Source organism: Bubalus bubalis, chromosome 14 (genome assembly GCF_019923935.1).
Source record: "Bubalus bubalis isolate 160015118507 breed Murrah chromosome 14, NDDB_SH_1, whole genome shotgun sequence".
Lineage (NCBI taxonomy): Eukaryota > Metazoa > Chordata > Mammalia > Artiodactyla > Bovidae > Bubalus > Bubalus bubalis.
In genome coordinates, this window is record NC_059170.1 from 13602393 (window position 1) to 13626665 (window position 24273).

General features: G+C 44.3%; 1 protein-coding gene across 11 annotated transcripts in view; it reads left to right on the forward strand.

Moving 5' to 3' along the window:
• CHD6 (chromodomain helicase DNA binding protein 6) overlaps positions 1–24273 on the forward strand; it is a 201717-nt gene that overhangs the window by 128282 nt on the left and 49162 nt on the right. For all 11 annotated transcript variants that reach the window (XM_044927646.2, XM_025263458.3, XM_044927647.2 and 8 more), the window contains 4 exons: positions 6559–6754; positions 20607–20771; positions 22464–22643; positions 23714–23824. In XM_044927646.2, the coding sequence (XP_044783581.2) occupies positions 6559–6754; positions 20607–20771; positions 22464–22643; positions 23714–23824 (652 nt within the window). The remainder of the gene's footprint in view (positions 1–6558; positions 6755–20606; positions 20772–22463; positions 22644–23713; positions 23825–24273) is intronic.

Consider the following 24273-nt stretch of genomic DNA (forward strand, 5'->3'; position numbering starts at 1 on the left):
TGTTTTCTCTACTTTTCCATCTCATTTTATGTACCTCTGTTTCTTGTTCTACCTCTGTTTTGCTGTACCTCTGGTTTTGTTGTTTGGTCACTCAGGCGCATCTGACTCTTTGTGACCCCATGGACTGCAGCACGCCAGACTTGCCTGTCCTTCACCATCTCCCTCTGGTAGAACACCTTTAATTTCTGAGTTTTCTTCTGTAATTTTTCAGTTTTTATAGCACTCAGCTGGTTATTGCACAGGCTCAGTGTCTTGTCCTTTTGAGATGAATGATGATAAAGATTTTTATTTTTTCATTCTTCCTACAGTGTCTGTTTCCTCAAGTCAAATTTTTTTCTTTTTGTTTGTTGATGTCTCTGTCTTTCATATTAGAATTCTGGATTGGCCTTTTTTTTTTTTTTGCCTCCCTCTTTTCAGCACTTTGAAGTACTGTTCCACTATGTTCTCACCCCCATGGTTTCTGATGAGAAGTTTTGCAGTCATTTAAGTAGCTGTTCCCCTGTATATAATGTGTTTTTTTACTCTACTAAGATTTTCTTTTTAATTTTCAGTTTGTGGCAGCTTGACTATAATATGTGGATTTCATCCTGTGCAGAGTTCACTGACCTCCTTAAATCCATAAGCAGATCTTTCACCAAATTTAGGAAACTTTGGTCAGTATTTCTTTGATTTCTTTTTTTTTTTTTTACTTTTGCCCTACTTTTATGTTTCTCTGTGAGATTCCAATTACCTCTATATTTGAGTCCCTAGGCTCTGTACTTTCTTTTTTATTATTATTCTTTTTCTAGTCCTTTTTCTCTCTCCTTTTGTTTTGAATTATCTGTCTTCAAGTTCACTGACTCTTTTTGTCTGTCTTTTGCATCACACTTATTATGCCATTGGTTTTGTTATATTAGAGACTGTATTTTAGTTCTGAGATTTCCATTTGTTTCTTAGTGTGATGTGTGGTTCCTCTGCTCTTATTTCCTATCTTTCCACTCATCATGTACATGTCTTTACTTCACTGAACAGGATTGTAAGAGCTGCTTTTAAAGTTCTTGTCTGAGCATCAGAACATCTCAGATTTGACATCTGTTGTCTGTTCCTTTGAGAACGGGTTACATTTCCCCTGGACATTGTGAACATTTTTGTTATGGAGATATAGGATTTTGTTACATTGCTGTGAGGTGTTGATGGTTTCTATTTGGGGGCAGTTAAGGAGGTGAGTCTCAAAGTGCAAAGGCTTTTGGCATCTGGCAGGTCTAGTCTCAGCTCAGACTGCTTTAGCTTGCCCCAAGTGTGTGTACCTCAGAGGTCAGCCAGACCCTTGCTGCTATTGCTGCTAAGTCGCTTCAGTCGTGTCCAACTCTGTCCAACCCCACCAGGCTCCCCCATCCCTGGGATTCTTCGGGCAAGAACACTGGAGTGGGTTGCCATTTCCTTCTCCAGTGCATGAAAGTGAAAAGTGAAAGTGAAGTCGCTCAGCTGGGTCCGACTCTTAGCGACCCCATGGACTGCAGCCTGGTAGGTAGGACTGCAGCTCCTCTGCGCATGGGATTTTCCAGGCAAGAGTACTGGAGTGGGGTGCCATTATACCCAGAGTTTGGGGTTCACCATCTCCGTCCCTTCTGGAGATCCCCTCTCACTCTCTGGTGGTCCTAGCTGCCCCAGACTGCTGTCCTTGGTGCCTCTGGCCAGAAAGACAGTGGCTTCTCATCAAGATGTGTAGCTGTCCTGCACGTTTGCCATAACTCCTGCTTCCCCCCATGGCCAAAACCACAGATTCCTGTTGTTTCCCCAAATCTGCTTGCTTTCCTTAACTCTCAGGTAGGTTTTTCTGCTCACTTGTTTGTTTCTGTATTTGGCCAGGGTCTTGGCGGTTATTTACTGGAGGGTTAGTGTGTTAGGACCTTGCCCCTCCACACCAGAAGCAAAGCCTTCGAGTTTCAGGTCAGAGGCTTTCCTCAGATGTCTGGTTTGGCTGCCAGATGGTAGGCACCATCCGGAGATGAGAAGCTCGGGGCATGTGGGCCAGCGTGTTGGCTCCCTTCCTCTCTATCTGTGAACACTGTCCATCTAGCTGGGCCATTTCATGGAGGAGCCTCCAGGGTCAGTGCTTTGGATTGCTTTTCTTCCTCTCTCCTGCCCAAAGGGTGGGGACTTAATTGGACTTGGAGCTGACTTGTGGGGAAGGGGTGGAGAGAGGTAGGCAAGTCTCAGTATCTCTTTCTTTCCTTCTTCCCTTTTTTAGTATAACACCTCTGCCTTTTACTGTGTGGTATTTCCTAGGTAGAGAAAGCTACAGGTCTTTTTTCACTCTCAAGGCTGAGGTGGGTGATCTATAGGCTAGTAGATACTTCAGCAGATATTCAACTAGTTAGTTCTCTTATGTTTAGACTCTTTGTATCCCCACTTTGAGGGGCACCTAGTGCCACCAGTGCCTGATCCCTTTGGATATTCTGCCATGTTGAATTAGGCTATTTCTCACCTGGGATTTCTTTGAATCAGGTGTCACATGATTTATTTTCCAACTTCCAGAATTTTATTATAGCTTCTTGTGTTCTATTTGTAGGTTTATTTGGGGGAGAGTATTATTATGCATTAAAAAAAATCCCTTTATTTATCATTTTAAACATTTGAGGAGATACAAGAGTTAAATGTGTATGTTAATTCAGAATCTTTAATTGGATTTCTTTGGTTTATTTTTTTTTTACATTTCAGTCTTCAGTCCTTCTATAGTTTTGGTAAATGACATTAATGGGGGGGTCTAATTTAATTTATTTCCAAATATGTCTGATTTTCTGTTTATTAAGTAGTTCATCTTTTCCCCATTTATATAAGACACTATCCATAAAACATAATGAGATATTATATATATTGGGTGTAATATGTAACCTTTCTATTCTTTTGATCAGTATTTCTATTGCTTTGCAATATTATTTGCAAATTAATATTTTCAATATTATTGCAGATGAACTTCAGACTTATTCTTTTTTAATGTATTTACTACTCCAGTCCTCGCTACCAAAAAAAGATTATACATTTACATATCTGTATTTATCTATGTATAGCTATATCCATTTGTTGAGATTTTGATCAGCTCTTACACATGTTGTAGGGTGGGACTGACAACTTCGCATCATTGAAGAACTTGATATTCACTGCAGTCCCTCGGGTCTTTTGTATACACCGTTGATTCGGTAAATATTTATAAGGTACCAGCCTTGTGCTGGGACCTCTGTAGGGACTTGGTGACCAAACCACCATGACCCCTAGTGTCATGTTGCCAAGTCCCATGTATTTCTTATTTAGATTAGTTGTAAGAATGTTATATGTTTATGGCAATCATGAATGGTTGTATTGTGGTTTTTTTTTTTTCCCCAGTCTTTATTTTTTCCAGCTGGGTTATTGCTGGGAGACGAGATTGTTCATTTCCCTTCGGGTCTTCTGAGGTCAGCATTTCCTGTTGTGCCAAAAGCGAGTTTTTGTCCCCCTCCCTCCCTCCCAAACACACAGAGGTTTTCCAGAGTGCCACCTGCTTCTTGTTGATGTTTGACAGCGACTCAGAATTACCGTTTGATGAACCACATCAACTCCTAGGGATTTCGCTCAGAATGCAGTTGACACAGAGGGTTAACTGCTATACCGATGTTTGGTGTGGAAAATTTTATGATGTCTGTAATTTCCTCATTCAGACTTACTAGCCCTCGAGATTTTCTTTGTTCCTGAGCCTCGTCGCCACGCCAGCTGTCAATTTGGTTTTGTTCCCATTTAATTCTGTGCCATACTCGTACAGGGGTACAGGCAAGAGCCAAAGGATCTGGCTTAGAAGTCAGGGGAGTGAGGAACGATTTAATTGAACTCTCAAATCACTGGATTTTTACTGCAGTTTTGTGTTCTTTGAGCACACTCCCTCAAAACTGAGTAAGTGATAGAAATGAGAAGTAATGTTCCACTCATCCTGGACAATTTCTAAAACTATGTTCTATCATCTCTGGCCAAAACACTACCTAATTTTATGGGAATGTTTTCCCTAAGTGATTGCCGAACCATATCATCACTATTGATTGGTTTCTCCGCCTCCTTGATACGATGCTCGTCCCCTGCCTCACTCAGATCCTCGGGCATCTGGCTCCTCTCTGGTGCTTGAGGGGCGTCTTGTCAAAGAACATCGAGTGCTCTGTGCCTGCAGCACTGACTGTGCGCACGTGTGACGCTGGGGCCCTGGCAGCCCGCGTTCAACGGAGTCTCAGCCCTGCCTTCTGACCCCACGCACTGCGCTTCTTCCACTGCCCGGTGCATCACACACGCAGCCAAACGTAGGAGTAACTCAGGGCAGGTGCTCAGGGCATCGGTTCATCACAGTCAGTTTCATGTCTGTAGTGTCTCTTCTCACCTTCTACTAGAATTAACTGGTTTCCAGAGGTGCTTCTTTGTCTTTAATTTTCCCTTCTAAGTTGTTAGGGAAGTCTTCCTGCTGCATTGACATGCAGGGTACGTTACAAAGGCCGCATAGCAAACTGACTAAGGGTGGACTCGCAGTCCGACGGACCTCACTCACCAGCTAGGTGACTGAGCAGGTTATTTTGTTTGAGGGTCATTTTGTCTTTGTGGGTTGTTTGTTTGTTTGTTTTTGATGTTTTCTGAAATGTAAAATGGGAAACTGCCTCATGGGATTATTACAAGAAGTGAATATAAAGATGCATAGAATGCCTGTATCACAGCGCCTGGCACCGAGCTTGACACTTCAGAGCTTGCTGTGAATATTGTTGCTGTGGCTGTTGTAAATAACAGTGATAATATATCTAATTGCTTCATAGTTTTGTAGAATTCAACTTATGACCATTAGCTTTTAGTGTAAGACAGAATCTCCTTAGTCTACCTTCATGACAATCCTGTACTGTGTTTTATTTATTTATTTGCTTCTATCGCCTCATGTATTATTCTTAAATTAATTGCATTTAAAAAGAAGAAGAACGGAAAACTCTGCACCTGTAATTCCAGATGGGGGTGCACTATAGCTTTGTGAAGGGAAGGCGGTTTCTGGACTTGGCTCTTTGCCTTGTACATTTCCCTTCTGAGCCTGAGTTGGTCTGGTGTCTCTCCCTGTATTTCCTTGGGTGATTTCTTGTGTGGATTTTCCTCTTCCCTGGTGTCTCAGATGGTAAAGATTCTACCTACAATGCAGGAGACCCAGGTCCCATCGCTGGGTTGGGAAGATCCCCTGGAGAAGGAAAAATGGCTACCCACTCCAGTATTCTTGCCTTGAGAATCCTGTGGACAGAGAAGCCTGGCAGGCTACAGCCCATGGAGTCACAGAGTCAGACATGACTGGGTGACTGACACTTTAACTTTCAAAGAAGGCAGGGTTATATCGCCAAATTTAGTTATCTAGAGCCACCCCCACCCAGAGCTGTCTACCCCAGAGGATCTGTCCTTAGTCTCTTACCAGTCATTAATCTCCATTTTTAGCAATCCAGTTTCCCAGATTCTGGGCTACTGAGATTTTCATCAGGATTCACGTTCTTGGCTATGGTGGAGTCTAGGGTAACTTGATTCTTTTCTCACTTGGTTCCTATTACTTATACTTTACCAACCAGTTCTTACTTGTTGGTGAAAATTGGGCCCAGGGTAGCATCCTCATATTAATTTGTCCATTGTCAAGGGGTAGATAAGAAAAGATAAGACTCAGCAGCTACCCAGATTGGCACTGTTTTAATTCTGTGCTAATTACACAATCTCCATCCTAAACATACCTTCTGATTTTTTGAAGGTGGTTCTAGGCTCCCAAAGTAATTACTCTCTTACCTTCTCCTACACAATGCTGTCCACCTTTATTTCTTAACTTTCCACGCAGGTATGTGCCTTCTTACTAACTTTCAGTTTTATTTCCTCACTTTATTTTCCTCTAAAAATTCTTCTAGCTTCTTTCCAACCTGACTCAGCTCAGAAACCTTTCTTGTGATTTCTCCCTATGTGCTTGGCAACATACTGCCCAGAAGACCTTGGTTTCAGCTATAAACTTGGAGGCGTTGCTTTCTGCTTCTAGAGCCTTTAGGAACTGTTAGGGTAGAAATGACCAACGGAGACGTAACAAGACAGCCTGTCCATACTGTCTTCCTCCCATTCTCAGTCCATCCAAAAGCAGATAGAGCCTGATTCGAACTCTGATTCCATGCTACATGCTCAACTAAAAGATGATTGAGGCTTTTATTTTTCTTTCCCGATCTTGATTAGATTCAGTACAAGAAAATTGGGAAACACCGAGAGTAAATTTGCCCAGGCAGCGGGGATTGATATTTTGTTTACAGCTCCTCTAGTCCTCGGTAGTCTGTGGCTGGTTTTTTGTTTTGGTTTGGTTTCTGTTTGTTTTGAGAGGGGGTACACTTTGCAGCGCGGTTTCAGGTGTCTGCCCTGCTGCATACAGAGAGGGGGGATTCTTTCTAGACTGCTGACACTGGGTCCATATGTAGACGTGAGGGGTGTAAGGCCGATAGTCACCGGCTTCCTGCGTTGTTGCCTGTTCTCCACTGAAGTCATGATTAACGCCTGGGCTTTCGTTCGTTTGGGTCCCCTCAGATACACCTATGAGCGAATTGATGGGCGAGTACGGGGAAACCTGCGCCAGGCAGCCATCGACCGGTTCTGTAAGCCAGACTCAGACCGCTTTGTCTTTCTTCTGTGCACCCGAGCGGGAGGCCTGGGGATCAATCTCACAGCTGCCGATACCTGCATCATATTTGATTCAGACTGGAACCCACAAAATGACTTGCAGGTAACCATAGGATGATTGCTGTTTGCCTTAGCTGTCCCTGAATCTAAGAACCTCACGACAGGGCCTGGCTTGGCTACAAGGAGAGTCTGCCGTGCTCCATGCTACTGCTGCATCATTGGCCGGATGGCAGGCTCAGGGCCTCAGTCAGAGGGTACAACTAAGGAAGAAGTAAATGTCGAGCCTTCCCACTGATCAGAGTGGTTTTTTTTCCCTTACGATAAATCAAATGGTATTTCACAGTGGTAGCCTCCAAAATGTAGAGTAGAGCTACTCTTCGTTGTTATTATCAGACATATAAAGAAAGATACTAAGCTTGAATAATTTTCTAATTCTTGACATATGGATTGATTCTGGCATTTCACTCACTTGGGTTGTGAGGTAGTTGTATGTCGTTTACAGCACATGAAGATGACCCAGAGGTGTGGGAAGGTTCCCTGGTGTGGCTGGGGTGACTGAGGCATCCTCATTAGTTCCTTTGCGCCCCACTTAATGTAGCACATTAGAGTCAGTGTGGCCAGTATGGGTCCCCTACTACATATGAATGAGTTCATTTCCAAGAGCGCGTTTGTAAGTCTGATTTGTTTGTTAAGTCCAACAGAGTTACCACAGGTACCCAACTAACACATTCAGCTGTATAGTACTGTGATGCAATAGGTTTATAATAACTTTTCACACAAATAATAGCTAATAAAAACAAACAAGCACAGAAAATAGAGGAAATATTTTTAATCTTATACTGCAGTGCCTTGAAAAGTACAGTAGTATAGTACAGCAGCTGGCTTACAGGGGTTGGCACCGAGCGAATGGGCAAGAAGAATTACTGACTGGAGGAGGCAGAGGAGGGAGATGGCAGAGCTGAAGGGCCGCCAACAGTAGGAGGCGGAGCTTCACGCAGGTTCTGGTTCCTGCTGGAACCAGATGCGTGTTCGCATCTTTGAAAGCTCACCAGCTGAAGGTTCACCTGTAGGGGACTTAACTGTATTTGCAGATTAAATTTGTTCTTTTTAACCAAACTGAATAATGTTTGGTTTTAAAAAATGACTGGCTTGCAAGGGTTGGAGTTAATGCATTTTAAAAGCAAATGTAGACAAATAAGAAAACGACAGAGCTGATCCTTCTGGTTCAGAAAAAAATGACATTTTAGCTCGATTGCACAGTAAGTCAGTCCAAAAGATTCTGACTTGTCAAGAAGACCATTTTAGATCCCAGAGTTACATCCATTACCATTAATGACACGCTTCATTCTACATGTGTATTGGCTCCTGGAATATCTGCTGATCCTCAGAGTATGAGTATGTGGTGGGGAGAACGGTGGGACCTCAGAGCCTGTTTCATGATACTGATAAGAGTGACTGATAGGAGAAGTTTGAAGGCTGCTGTTTCAGAAAACTGAAGAGGTGCCCTAGAGGGTACTGCCAGGGAAGGGATGCAGGGAAAGGGAGCTAAGGTGATGAGTATCTGGCTTCTTTCCTGCCCACCACGTCACACAGAGTCACTGTGCTCTATCCTTTTCATTTAACAAGTTTCCAAATAAACGTTTTATTGGAAGAAAACAGTCTCCTAGTTAAAATAGCAGTGCTCTGAATTATCGTGTTGGTGATAACTGGATAAAACTCAGGGGTAAAAAATCATCGTAAAACAAATTTTGTGGCACATTGTTCAGCATCCAACGACCAGCTCACCATCAGGCCTTTCTGCTGGTGATGGGATATTTGGGTCCAGGATGAGCTGCTGAACTTCCCTGGCAGGTCCAGTGATAATAACTTTGTGCTTCCAATGCAAGGGGCGCAGGTACCATCCCTGTTGGGGAAACAAAGATCCCACAAGCTGCGAGGCCACCAAAAAAAAATAAAAAGCGTTGCTAAATATAATGAGTAACCAAGTTTTAAAGGAGTTAACATACTCGAAACCATGGTGCCTAAAATCAGTAGAAACTAGTATTTGACAAGGTCAGCAGCAGGAACCTAATGGGGGCTGGGGACTACTGCCTGTGGGCTAGCTGCCTGTTTTTAAAGATAGTTTGATTGGACTGTAACCCCACCCATTTTTGTCTGTATTATCTCTGGTTGCTTTCATGTTACAGTGGCAGAGTTGAGTATTGCAACAGGGCCCTCGTAGCCCAAAGCATCTGAAATATTTACTCTTAGAGAAGATGTTTGCCAACCCTGAAGCAGATGGTTCCTTAAGTCGTAAGTTCTCAACAGCTGTAAAGTTCCGTGCTCCTTCACAGCGCTCACCTGACGATGAGGCTCGGTGCCTGGGCCGGTGGTGGGTGGCCATTTGGAGGCTCTGTTAGCTGGGCATGCCTGAAGGACTTGCAAAAGGAAAATAAAAGCATAGGGCTGGCATTTAGAGATGGGTCACAGCCAGAGGCATCTAGACACTGCTGGTGCAGTGCCAAAAAATGGAATGAGCACGAGTGAGAATGTCTAGGCCTGAAGGCGGTAGATCAGTCACCCCTCAGGTGATGGGTTTGTCTGGTCAGATGGGGTGGGCAGGGCTCTCACAGGGACAAGGGAGCAGCTTTGGAATGGCCATTGTTAGCGTCCACTGCTGGGGGAGTCGCAAGAGATGAGTCAAGGAATTAGTGGGGATGTCCAGACTGAAGTTGGGTTGTGTGAGGGTTTCGTATGCTAAGTCAGCTTCTGAACTTCCTCTAACCCTCAGCCTTGGTGGAGAAACAAGGACCGTGAGCACTCGGGCGATTCAGGCAGGCCCTTGTCCAAGACGTGCAGAAGATCATGAATGACGGTGTCAATGGACAGCCCCAGGTCCATGTTAGAGTTAAAGTTCCTCAACTTGTGGTCTCCCAGACTGGCTGCCTTTGGGATTATTTTTATTTACAGTTTTGTAACCAAGGGGGAACTCTCCTTTGTTTTTGAGACATCTGATCAGACTAGGTAGAAATGAAAGAATTGGAATGCATAGAGTAATTTTAGGGTAGGGAACTGGGTCTGTGGTTATTGGTGGGCTGTTCTGAGTTGCCCCCCCAGAGATGGAGCAGGGTGTTTTTGGCTTGCCTGGCATGGGAAGGAGAGTACAAGGGCTGAGACTATGCCCCCCCAAAACGATGAGCATTCAGCACAGTCTCCCTGGCATTTACCCTTCACCCACGTGCTGGGAATGTGATATAGAAAACAAAGTCTGGAGACTGGGGTGCCGAGACCAGCGTGTGGTTCACAGGACTGCAGCTAAACCCGCTGTGAACATCGGTGAAATGCATTCCTGTCCCTAACAGAGCAGAAAACTCAACCTGACTGTTCCCAGGTACTGCCCTTGCTAGCCAGTTAGGTCACATCAACACACACAGTCGTTCACACATATGCCCGTATTCTGACATTTTCTGTATATGAGTGAAAGGTTTCGGTCATCTGTAGTTCTTCATGGTTATTGAAGAGCCACAATTCCTACCCTGATTAAAGATGATCGTATTCTTCTTGGAAAACGGGTGTGGCATAGAACATTCCTTTACAAGTGGATTGAAGCACATTCTACCTGATAAAAATATCAGGACCACAAAAAGAGAGTCCCATATGAACATGGTCTTACCTTCTATGCTAGTGAAATTTTAGCGTAGCTCCAGAGGTCAAGTTCAGATAGTGAACTTCAGTGTTCACTGTGACCTCAAACAGCCCGGGCAGGTCTGGTGCGGTCCATGCTTCTCCGGAGCCGGGGCAGTGTGGGGAGGCAGGGATTGCCAGCACACTGCTTCTCGACTGGTCCTAGGCAGACTCCCTCCGAGCCTCAACAAGGAAGCTGACCAGGTTGGGATGGGGCGGGAGTGGCGGGGCGACTGGGCTCGGCTGAAGTCAGCCCGAGGCCCCAGGGCAGGGCCGCAGACAAGCCAGCGTCCGTGGCCGTGAAACAGAGCTGCACTGTCTGAAAACTCAGCCCAAGTCAGAGCGCAGTGTTGCCCCTTCCAGTGCTTTTTCATTGATGATTATTGAAAGTTCATTCATTCAGCCTTCTGATCTTTTTGTTGGAGCTTTCTGTGCTTTGGGGATTGAACTAGAGAAATATATATGTTTTAGGACTTGCTGGAGAAATATATGTGTTTTAAAAAGCCAATGCCACTCCAGCCCTGAGGGCACATGCCACCCTTGCAGAGGCTGCATGGAAACAGTGGTAAGGTGGCCCGGGTCCCGTCCTTCCTGTGGATAAGCCCCAAAAGGGGGAATTCAGGAAGCCTGGGTGTGGGCATCCTGGTTGAGAGCACAACCACAGGGGATGTGGCCTCTGCAGAGGGTTGGGAAGGGAGGAGGGAACCCAGCCAGAGGAGCGGGGACCTGACACTCTGCTCTGAGTGAGAAGAGGGGCTCGTCCCTGGTGGCCGTTGCCTCTGCTGGAACCACCTCTTGATACTGATAGTGTGCGTGCCTGTGACTTGGAGGACTGAACTCCATCGAGTTTACTTTTCTTTGCTAGAAGGAAGACTTTGTGACTGCTCCGTTATGTGGTCCAGGTGCTCAGTGACTGTTTATTGAATGCTGGGATGTGCCAGAATGTGCCGGGCATGTTTAAATTGCCAAAGACACAGCAGTGAGCAGGACCCGTGGCATGTGCTCTCTTGGAGCCTTTGTCTTAGTGGGGGAAGCAGACAATAAACAGGGAAGAATAAGTCATATAGTCCCAGACAGCGATACACAGAGACCACACAGGGTAAGAGGACACGAGTGATGGGGGTTGGGCGCCCTGATTCAGAGGGTAGCCTAGGAAGCCTTCTTCAAGAAGGTGACATCTGGGGGGAGATCCGAATGGTGGGAGTGGGAATCTTAGGATACAAAATCAGTAGAAAGAATGTTCCAGACAGAGGGGACAAGGTGTGTGGCCTCTTAGAGTGGGGGGAGAGCCGGTGGCACGCCTGACACAGATGGAGGTGCTCACGGTAGAGCATGAGTCCCCGATTAAGTGAGCCAAGCTCCTCTGAGGTTTCTCCTGCCCCTGTCTTCAGTGTACTTTCCATCTCACCCCCTGCTCCTCTTTCCTGCTGCCCCAAAGCTCCCTTTTCCCAGGCTGTTCGCTCACCTCTCCTTCCTTCCTGTCCTCAGCCAGCTCTTGCCTGACCAAGGGACACTTTTAGGAGTGCTCCACACAAGGCCAGGCCCTGGGGAAGCAGAAGTGCGCAGGGCTTTGGAACCACATAGTGGAAACAGCGTGGTGGGCCGACACCCGTGCTCTTCCCCGGAGATGTTTCCATTGTCAGAGGGAATGTGCCTTTCCCCCAGAAATAAGTCTGGAGCTGGAAATTTCAGATTCCAAAGTACGCCTGCAAAGGAGTTGGCTGAAGGGAGGCAGCTTCCTGGGGCCCTGGTTCATACTGCACTGAGGGCCCCTGAGTCCTCCTCTGATGAGTAGGTGACCCGCGGACACAGACTACAGAGTACCAGGAGTCACTCTTGTGTGTCATGAACTGGCAGAGTATCCCAGCATGCTCACAGTGCTTGAGTTAGAGGGCACTCTGGGAAATTCTTTTAACCTCTCTGATGATGTAAATTTTCTTTAAGGTACAAGTAGTATTTTAAAGGATTTTTTAAAACATGCCTTTAAAATGTCATAGAGCTAATCATTTGAAGAAGTAGTATAAGGGTCAAGAGAGGAATGAACAGCTTGCCTGGTTCTTCATATCGACCTTTGAATTTTCATGTGATTGTAGAGACGTGATATAAGGTTCTAGACTTGCACCTAAGCACCGTGAATTGAGGGCTGGAATCATTTGGAAATCTGAGACTCCCTCTGTCTTCCCACTGCAGTCATTGGGATCTGTACCCATTTAAAATTTTTCTGAACATGACTACTTGTATCTCGTATGTTTCTTGGAGGCTCTTGGTATTAAAAAGTAGAGAACAACCTACGAGCTCTCAAATCATGCGGGAGCACTGGAGCTCTGATTTCTCCTGGGTCGAGGTTGTGGGGTGAAGGGGTAGCACCACTGCCTGGGACGGGGGCCTGACTCCAGCAGAGGTTCTGTGTGTTTATACCTTTGCTAATGTGTTTCGTTTGGACTTCATCTCAGTTGCTGCCTTAGTTCTGAATGTTCCTCTCTCTACCAAGTTGTGTGTGTATATGTGTGTGTGTGTGTGTGTGTGTGTGTGTGTGAGTTCTGATAAGGAAAATAAGGAGTGTATGAATTGTGAAATGACAAGCTCTTAAATGGGACAGAATTCACCCTGTTACCTTCAGTAAGTCATCTTGGTCTCCTGGTACCCCCCAGCTATTTATGACAGCACCCCCTGCCCACCCCCACCCCCGTGCCCCCAGCAGAGGTGTGTTTTTCTCAATTGGCAAGGAGTCCAGAGATAGATATCCCAGGACTAGTGAGGTGGCTTCATGCTGACTGGAGAGTCCCGGGTTCCTCTGTCTTGCTGTTCCATCAGCCGCCATGAGTATGGTTTACACGGTCTTGGTTCCAGGATGGACCTTTCAAACCCCGGGTAGGGAGAATAAGGAAGGAAGGCGTGATGCTTTTTTCAGGAGAGCAGAACTTTTCCAGCTAGTCCGGGCTGACTGCCGTTACATGTCCTTGTCCAGAACCATAAGACCTGGCTGACTCTGGGAGGCTGGAAATGGTTTCAGCCGAAGACGTGGCTGCCCTTGTGTAAGAGTCAGGATGCTGGTAGCAAGGACCAACAGGGATGTCGATTCTAAGAAGGTCGTAAATTGGTGATGTCTGCAGCTCTGTTAGACTTTTGCTCAGAACATTTCTGAAACTCCCTCTTGTAATTTTCCCTCAATACCAGATGAACCAAAAAAATAAGAAAATCAATGCCAGTACTTAATGACCACAATTTTTGTTGTTAGTCTCTCAGTCACATCCAACTCTTTGTGACCCTATGGGCTATAGCTTGCCAGGCTCCTCTGTCCATGGAATTCTCCAGGCAAGACACTGGAGTGGGTTGCCATTTCCTCCTCCAAAGGATCTTCGCAACCCAGGGATTGAACCTGCATCTCCTGCTTTGGCAGGAACCACATATTACTACTGCTTTATAGTCTCCATAATCCATAAAAGCATATTACTTACCTTGATCATGTCCTTTATTTACCAGGGCTGGCCATCAGATTCCCTCCTAATAATAAAGATTTACTACCACTAAAGACAGTAAGAGATGTGGAAACTAATTGTAATAGCCAAAAACTAAACAACTTAGTTGTTCATCCGTAGGAGACTTAAATTGACTAAGATAATATACTCAGCTCTAATAAAAGAATGAGAAGTATTTCTGCACACTGCTTTGGAGTCATCTCCTAAAGATATTGTTGGCTGAAAAAAAAAAGGTAGAAAAAAATATAGTATGCCAGCCTTTATCTAAAAAGGCTGGATGTCTGTCTATCTGTCATGTCTCCCCTGCCATGGAGAGGTAAACAAAAGCCTTCATTTTAAATGGTTACCTATTGGGGCAAGGGGTCAGGGTGAGAGAACAGAGAAGTGATGTATAGAAACCAGTTTTTCTGAAAATGCCTTTTTGTATATTCAACTTTGGAACCATCCTAAATATACCATTATAAAACAAAATCTCTTAAAAACTTTTTATTCTGAAGTCATTTTAAGTAAAAAGTGCAAGATAGTGAACATTCTAAGATCCTTTGCCCAGTTTCCCTTATGTTATCATTTTGTACAACCATACACATTTCCCAGGTGGCTCAGTGGTAAAGAATCCGCGTGCCAAGCAGGAGATGCAGGTTTGATCCCTGGGTTGGGAAGATCCCCTGGAGAAGGAAATGGCAGCCCACTCCAGCATTCTTACCTGGGAAATCCCATGGACAGAGGAGCCTGACAGTCTGCTGTCATGGAGTTGCAAAGAATCAGACTCAACTGAGTGACTAAGCACGCAGCACCCATAACCATAGTGTAATTATTAAAACCAGGAAATAAACATCGGTACAGTACTCTGATCTATAGACCCTATTCAGATTCCTTCATTTTTCTGCAAATGTTCCTTTTTCTGGTCTGGGATCCAGTTCAGGATCTCACGTTTCCTTTAGAAATTACAACTCCTTAGCCGCCTGTAATCTGCGACAGCTCCTGTCTTTCCTCATCTTTCATGACCTTGACACTTTTGAAGGGTACTGATCAGCTGTTTTGTAGAATTGTTTCTCACTTTGGGTTTGCCTGATGTTTCTCTCATGATCAGATTTGAGGTTATGCATTTTTGGCATGAATATCATAGAAGTGATGTTATGTCCTTCTCAGGGGGTATGTGATGTCGATCTGTCTTACTACTCATGATTGTTAAGCTTGGTTACTTGGTTGAGGTGGTGTCTGCCAGGTTTCTCCACAGTAAAGTTACTATTTTTACCTTGAAACATAGTCAGTTTCTTGGGAAGAGATATTTTGAGATGCTATAAATATTCTGTTTTCTTATCATACTTTTGCCTATTAATTTTAGCATCCAACAGTGGTTCTTGCCTTCAGTAATTAATACCATGGTGTGTTTGGCTAATGGTAATTTTCTATTTTAGTCATTCCTTCCGCAGTCGGAATTGGACTCTTAACTATAAAGAACAGCTGTTGTTTGTCCCCCACATCGGTATGGATTCCTGAATATTTATTTTATCTTACAGGTTAGAATCCATTACTCTCATTATTTTGCTGTTTGGATTTGGTCTTTTGGGAGCCCCTTCAGGTTGGCTCCTATCCTTTAGACATAGTTCCGTCAGTTTGTGGGGCATCCCTCATAGCTCAGTTGGTAAAGAATCTGCCTGTAATGCAGGAGACTCGGGTTCGATCCCTGGGTCTGAAACATCCACTGGAGAAGGAAATGGGAACCCACTCCAGTATTCTTGCCTGGAAAATCCCATGGACAGAGGAGCCTGGTGGGCTACAGTCCGTGGGATCGCCAGAGTCAGACACGATTTAGACACAGCTGAATGACTAAACCACCGCCAGCACCGCCAGTTTGTGAGTACTTCCCTACTTCCTGGCACCACGAGACGTTCAGGTTCAGGGTATGTTTTTCCCACCACATCCACAGAACTGACTATCTCAGAGGCTCCCTGGTTCCTGTTTAGTTGAGAACACCTTGTAGAAATCAAGGTCTTGCTTTTAAGTGTGCCCACTGCTACTGGACTGGATGGCTACAGTCCATGGGGTCGCAGAGAGTCAGACACGATTTAGCGACTTCACTCACTTCATACTTTAATCACTGGAGAAGGAAATGGCTACCCACTCCAGTATTCTTGCCCGGAGAATCCCGTGGACAGAGGAACCTGGCGGGCAATGGTCCATGGGGTCGCAGAGAGTCAGACACGACTGAAGTGACTGAGCACACCAGGCTACTGGAGTGTTACTGCTTCTAGACTCCCCGGGCAGACAGCTAGGAAACACAGGTGTGCGTACCTACACAAGCACGTGTATCACACACCTGTATTCCTTCTGTATCTGTTCATCTGTTGTGAGATTTCTGATCCCCGTCCCAACACTACAGGACTCCTTGTAGCCTTCTGCACTCTTCCGTATTTGTAACTGCTTTCTCTGGCTGTGAGAAGCCTGGTCTCATTATCATAATACGATACCTTTACTCATTTGTTCAGTCTTAGTATACGCATAGATCAAGTAGTTTCAGAATTACTAACCCATATTCTCTGAAAGCTTCTGCAGTGGCTCAGTGGTAAAGAGTCCGCCTGCAATGCAGGAGATGCCCTGGTGACACAAGTTCAATCCCTGAATCAGGAAGATCCCCTGGAGAAGGAAATGACAGCCCACTCCAGTACCCTACCCTGGGGAAATCCCATGGACAGAGGAGCTGGGAGGACTACAGTCCACAAGAGAGACACGACTTAGCGACTGAACAACAGCAGTATCGGACTAAAGTGTTTTGGTTTTTTTACATTATTTCTTATTGGAGTATAGGTGCTTCACAGTGTTGCTTTGGTTTCTACTGTACAGCAGAGTAAATCAGCTGTACATACACACATATCCCCTCTTGTTTGGATTTCCTTTTCATCGGACCAAAGTGTTCATTAGGCTTGAAGTATGTTATCAAAATACCGTTTTCCAAAGTTACTTGGTTTAATTTTTTTCTTCCCCACATGGTTAAATTAATGTAGAGACACGATCCTTATTTCTTGATCCTGAGAACTAAACTGTGGTTATATAAGAGACTTCCTTGCACACTTCAGTGTGCAAGACTAAAGCACGCGGGACAGCTTACTCTCAAATGCTCCAGACAAAAAGTGGCCTGTGTGTGTGCACATGTGTGTTTATGTCTTTGTGTTACTCACAGAGACAGGAGAGAGGGCAGAAATGATACAGGAAGTGAGGCAAAATGGTGAATCTGGATAAAGGGCATATTGGAGTTGTAAACTGAAATTATATCACAATGAAGGTATTGAAAAACTAAATACAAACACTTGAAGTCATCTCTCTCTTGGGGTTATGCTGTCCACGTCATATACAGCTAGAATCAACTGTTTGATTTTGCTTTTGATATTTAGGGTTTCATTTTTCCCCACATTAATCTATGAGGTTGCAAAGAGTTAGACACGACTTAATGACTAAACAGCAACAACTCCGATCCACCATCCATATTCAGATTTTATCATTTCTTTCAACATCCTTTCTAGCTATTAGGTTGGCCAAAAAGTTTGTTCAGGGTTTTTTTTGTTGTTTTTTTTTTTTTTTGCACAATTGCATGAGCGTTTTGGCCAACTCAGCGTTCCTCCCCAGGATCCAAACCAGGATCACCCATTAGAGTTAGTTCTCTTACCTCTTTAGTCTCCTTTAGTGGATCAGTTGCTTGGTATTTCTTGTTCTCCCACCCCCTTGATGTCTTTGATGAGTGCAGGCTGTATGTTTTTTTAGATGGTCCCTTGTTCTGTGTTTGCATTTCCTCAGGACTGGGCTCGGGTTCAGTGACACCTTTCAGTGATAGGTTGTTCTCAGGGTGTCAACGTCTATAGGAACACGACATTCATTTGTCGATAATAAGCACTTTGAGCTCAGGTAGTGGCGTCTGCCGAATTTCTCCACAATGAAGTTGCTCATTTCCCTCTGAAATTAAAAAGGAATTTTGGAGAGATGCTTTGAGAGTATGTAATATACTGTTTCTCATCAAAGTTTTGCCCATTGGCTTTAGTTTCCATTGATCCTTTTTGCCTGGATCAGTCATCACTGTGATGGTTGCAAAGTGTTGATTTTCTAACAGTCATTCTACATCTGTTAGTGACTTTCTATGCTATGGAAAAGTCTTCCCTTTTCTCCCATTAGCTTATTTATGTCAGTATGCTAGACCCAGCCAGTGGAAGCCTCTTCAAGTTTCAGGTATTATTTTGATGTGTCTCCATCATCCTTTGAGTTCTTCCTCACATTCTGGCATAGTGATCTGTTTCAGACTGACTGCCCTGGCCCTAGAATTAATCACTTCTCTGACAGGCCTTGTGCTTCTTATGGAGAATGGAATTTGGATACCAAGATCTGAGAGTTAGTTATGTTCTTTGCTACTAGAATGCCATTGCGTCTAGGCCCTCTCAGTGGACAGAGCCAGAATACACACACACAAAGGGAATCCAGATACGCATATATACATACGATGCCTTCATACGTATACGTGTGTATATACATGCATATGTCTACCTAAACATATAAACATAAATATACATTCATGTTTATTTCTATGTCTGTATATGTGTAGCTGTGTACACACGTGCACACCTAACCATGACAATACTGATAACCTCCAAATCCAGTCTGACACCACAGAGAGGTTTTCTAGTTTTTCTTCTTTCCATATTTGTAACTTCCTTTGTCAACAATGAAAAGCCTGACTCCTCTTACCCTCAGTATATTCGCTAGTTGGCTCAACCCTAGATTACACAGAAAGTGTTCTAGAATTGCCGATCTTGACACTATAAAAACGAAAGCTATTTGCAAGTATGTGTATAAAACACTGCAGTTTGACTGTACATGCTTAATGAGACATGGCCTAGGGTGGGAGGGCAATAAGTCTTACATTGTTTTCAGTAATTATGTTTTTGGGAGAAGGGATCATAATGATGCTATTTTCCTGGTATTTTATATATTGTGGGATAGATCAAATAGGCAATGATATTGGCATGGTTGAGAACTGAGCTTTTCAGCGTGGTTAAAAAGAGATACAGATGTGTGGTTAAGGAAGATAAAATCCCATAGTCCCAAACTGGAATTAAAAGTTATCAGTATGATTTCATGATGTGTTTGGTCTTATGTGTGCACACGATCATACACACTATACACACACAAACACTTGTACTTTTGCCCACTGAGCAGACCCAAGACCAAGGACCAAGCAAGCGAGTGGCAGCGAGCATCCAGACTGTTGTCCCTCACTGCCACTAGAGCAAAAGAGGCTCTTGGACTCCTTGAAAAAGAGGGCTGAATCTGGGTTTAGGCAAGGAATATGCAGTGGGAGCATGGAACACGTTATCATACCAGAAAGCAAGGGAGCTGTCAGAGACTGCTCGTCTTTGACGTAACATATGAAGATAAGTGTAGACATATCCATATCTTTTTCTTTACACACAGCATACCCCAACTGTGAGTTTATACTGATGCCTCCAAATGCAATATCAGAATTTTTTCTAGTCTTCCTCAGAAAGCCAGGAGCCAACGAAGAGGTTCCCACAGGCCATATTTGAACAGCATTAAGAATAATAACAGCAGTAAGTGCAGTTAAAAAAAAAAAAAAAAGCACATGTATTATTTAAATGCATACTTTCATTGTATTACTTAAAAAACTAATTACAAAGATCTTTGTTAGTCACTTCTGGAGGGTGTTCATTTGGAAACTGATTAAATATAAAGAGAAAGAGCCAGACATTTAGCTTGTCTCTCCTTTATGAACTGTACATCAGGGTCACCAAAAAATCAGAGAGGGGAATTGTAACCCCTAATGATATAACGAGTCTAGGCAGTGATCATCAACTTCGAAAGAAAGACAAACCAGACATCATATACCTTTTGATGGAAATTTATACACCACCTGTGAAATACACTTGCCAAAGGTAACATCTTAACCTCAGCAAGTCTCAAGGTATAACTCCAGTTTAGAGGAAGTAAAGGGAACAGAGGAAACTGTTCAATAATGCAGCCAAAGCACAGGTGGCAGAATACAGACTGTGGGAAACTACAGGAGAGATGTTTGGTCTCTTCAGCAAAGAAGTTGCATTTTAAAAAAGGAGAGAATACAGGCAGGGAGTATCTGTAGATTAAAAGAGACTTGAAATATATCAACCAATTATAATACATGGGCTTCGTTTGAATCTTGATCCAAACAAGTGAACTTAAAAACATATATATGAGATAAGCAGGGAAATAGGAACACTGGCTAGATAGTACTCAGTGTTGATTTTCTGAAGTTTAGCCATGGTAATATATTGGAATATGTGAAGATGAAATGATAATCCATAATAATCTTAGAGGATCAGGCATAGCAGAGACGTGAAATAAGAATGACCACAAGAGGTCCTTATACTTTTCTCTGCCTTTGTCTTATATGTGAAAATTTCTATGGTAAAATGAAAACAACTTAACAAGCGGGGCTGCTGGCTCTGAATGGCACATTTCCCCAGAGAGCAGGGCAACCTCCTGGGACCGAGTGCCTGCACGCAGACCACAGGCTGGGGAGGAAGGAAGCCAGGTCCCTCTCGGCACTGTATCCCAGCACACGAGGGTCACCCCATAAATAACGGGAGGTGAAAGGAGTACTCTGGAAGGGATGGCTGGCACCGGGGTGAGTTCTGCTCCACAATCAGTCCCATGACTCCCACCTCTGAGAGCCAGCCACTCACACCCCGTGGAACACAGCATCATTTCCCCATCCCGTGGGCTGCCACCGTCCTGTCTGGTGCCCTGACGCGTGTGCCCCTTCTTCCTCCCCAGGCTCAGGCCCGGTGTCACCGGATAGGCCAGAGTAAAGCCGTCAAGGTGTATCGCCTCATCACGCGGAACTCCTACGAGCGAGAAATGTTCGACAAGGCCAGCCTGAAGCTGGGCCTGGACAAGGCCGTCCTTCAGGACATCAACCGGAAGGGCAGCACGAATGGCGTGAGTATGCCGGGGCTGCTCTTGGGCCCAGAGAGGGGGTTGTCGTGCAGCCCAGACCTCCCAACCTCCACCCGCTAGAAGCCTGCGCTCCTACAGCTGTTGTAAGGTTCCCTTTCACTAAATTGAGTCAGGCCACACATCTTCGGGAGCTTTCCAGGTGGCATGGTGGTAAAGACTCTGCCTGCCAATGCAGAACACTCAAGAAACACAGGTTCGATCCCTGGGTCGGGAAGATCTCCTGGAGAAAGGAATGGCAACCCACTCCAGTATTCTTGCCTGGAGAATTCCATGGATAGAGGAGCCTGGCGGGCTACAGTCGATGGGGTCACAGAGAGTTGGACATGACTGAGCACACACACACACACATACATCTTTGATGGTCAGTCCCCTGGAATAGAGGATTACTGAGGGTGAATCTCTACATCTCTAGATGGATAAGGGAATCCATAGGAGCAGTTAGGTGGTAGGATTGCCCAACATTAGATAACATTTCAATAAATAAACTTTTATTTTTTTAATTTATATTTTTATTTATTTTTAATTGGAGGATGATTGCTTTACAGTGCTGTGTTGGTTTCTGCTGTGTAACAACGTGAATCAACTATATGTATACATATATGCCGTCCCCATTGAGCCTCCCTCCCACCCACCCCATGAATAGACTTTTAACATTGCCCTTTGGAAATGAGTCGATCTTAACCCTCTCGGCTCTATAAATTATCTACTGTCACCATGCTTTATCTGATACTACAGATTTGGAGCTCCCTGAAGGTGAGCTATTCCATACCCAGCACCCCTAAGAATACTTGGCATATTAAAGACGTTCAGTGCATCACGGTCAATGAAGAAATGAATGAATAAATTATCAATCAGCTTGAAACATGGCAGTGAATAGAATCTTTTTTCCCACCTCTGGAGGGGATAAAAAGTGCTGCTAAGATTCTTGAATTGCAGTTAAGTCCATGCAAACAAAGCAGAATATCTCTGCTTAATCTCTGGCCCTCTAAGTGAGCTGTCCTTTCGTCCAGATGTTCTGTATCCTCTTAGCTATGCGTATGCTGCTAAGTATAATACTTCATGGTACAGCGCTGGGAGTCATGGAATTCCCTCCTGTGACTGATATAAAGAGAACCAGATTCTTAATTAGAACCAGGAAAGGGTGTTTTGAACTCCCATTTCCTGTTTTCAGCAAGCAATTGAGCAGATCACACTTGGCATGGGATCCTCTCTTTAGTTAAGAAATGACATCATTTCCAATACTATTGTTTTTATTTAATAATGAATAAATCATTATTCTTTAGCTCACTTTGGTCCATCTGGAGGTTTTTAAAGATACAAACTCAAACTAAAACATAAAATAAACCTTAAACATATTCTCTCTGGTGGTGCCTAGTTTTAACAGTTTGTGACATTTGATAATAACCAACATCCTGAGGAATGTTAGGGCCGTTGGGTCCTGGGCTGGGTTTTATTCCAGGGCTCCCCGTAGAGGATCGTCTGCCCGCCCTCCCCATCATTCTCCTGCATGTCTATCTGGGTTTTCATTTTCTAAAGCTCGTTGTCCATGTCTTTATTCTTCTGACATGTGCAATGAGTGGAGGAACTGGGTGCTGAGTCCTGAAGGTCAGAGTTGAGGCTGTTTTCCTCCTGTGCATTTCCCACTTTGTGAGTAGCCTTTGGTGACCCATCCAGGTACAGCAGCTCTCAAAGATGGAGGTAGAGGACTTGCTCCGGAAAGGTGCCTACGGCGCCTTGATGGATGAAGAGGACGAAGGCTCCAAGTTCTGTGAAGAAGACATAGACCAGATCCTGCAGAGGAGGACACATACCATCACCATCCAGTCTGAGGGGAAAGGATCCACTTTCGCCAAGGTATAGGGCCTTCTCTGCAGCGTCCACGTGGGGCGGGGCCGGGGCGGGGGGCAATGACAAGGAAAGTCTTTATTCTTTGACCCTCATCGGCTGGGCTCCTACTTCTCTAAATGCAAACTGTTGAGATTTTCTGGCTATATGCCTATTCTGTGTGCCACTCTGAAGATGCAGATTCTTAGAAGAGGTTTGAATGATGGGTCAGAAGCTATAAAAGAACTCACCCCTTCAAATCCTTGGCTGATCTTCAGTGAGCAGGGAGGACACTTGGGTTTGCAATTTGCACTCCTCATTATGCACAGAGATTGCTCCAAAATCCTCGATTGGTCCTGTCAGTTCCCTTGTAGGATACTCCCTGGTCAATGTCAGAGAGTTGAAATTCCAGTGAACACTCCATTCGTCAAACTCAAGCAAGTATTCTGTTCATTTCATGAGACTTGGGAGAGTGTTTATCCAAGATTCCCAGCTTCTAGCCTAGGTGCCTCTTTGCTCTGCCCGTCAGGTCACTGGGTTTAGAATTCAACTTAACCAAACCGCTTACAGATCCCTCTGGGGTTCCCTCGCCACAGGCTCTCTGAGCTTCGTGACCTGTCTGTAAATCACCAGTCTGGTGACTTATAGAGGGAGGGCTTTTCCAGGGACGTTTTGTACTTAAGAGGCATAACTCATCTCTGCAGACCTCATTCTGCCCAGCCATGGCCTGTCCCAGCATGGACACTTGGGACCTGGTGAACTGAAAGAGAAACCATGTCCAGGGAAGTTGTAGGAATCAACCCTTTCACGGGCAGCTGGACATATGCTTGCCATTGTCTCCCACGGGCTTGTCCTCCTGCTTCTGAGTTTAAGTTACAAAAAATGATCCTGTAGGTTGAAATTGTAATTTCTTCACCCAGTGTTTTAAATAAAATTTAAAAAGAATAGCTTTGAGATTTCCACTTAACATTTTGGCAACTCTGTTAGAGGTTTTGATTTTGAATACAGATGGAGCATATACTTGTGTCTCTGGTGCATTGGAGATCACAGGGTGTTTTATTGTGTTCAGATATGGTTTATTGGTTCGTTCTTCTTCACAGGCTAGCTTTGTGGCTTCAGGAAACAGAACGGATATTTCCTTAGATGACCCAAACTTTTGGCAGAAGTGGGCTAAAATAGCTGAACTGGACACTGAAGCAAAGAATGAGAAGGTACAACATTAAGAATATTTTATTTCATTGAACATTTCACAGATATAGGGCCATAAACTCCTACCAGCTCAAACCATGATTCACTCCTGAGCCTTAGTTCTTTAATGAGATGCTGCATGTAATCTACTTAAAACATGCTTGCCACATAGACAGAGCTTGAGAAATGTTAACTGTATTTAAAATGACCTAATGGGTACCTTGGAAATTCTATTAAAACTGGAATTTCCAATTTTAGTAAAAATTCACTTCGAACTAGAACTAACCAAACAGATCAAGATCAGCCCCGTGACCCAAGCCAATATCCTGTCCTTAGCATGTGGCTGTTTTTCTCTATTTCAGCACTTCCTGTGCGAGGAATTTTACCTCTGACAGACATTAGTGGAAAAAAGCATGACGTGGAAAAGTGTATTAGGTTCCCCTCCATCCTTTCAGTATCTTGAATTTTTCTA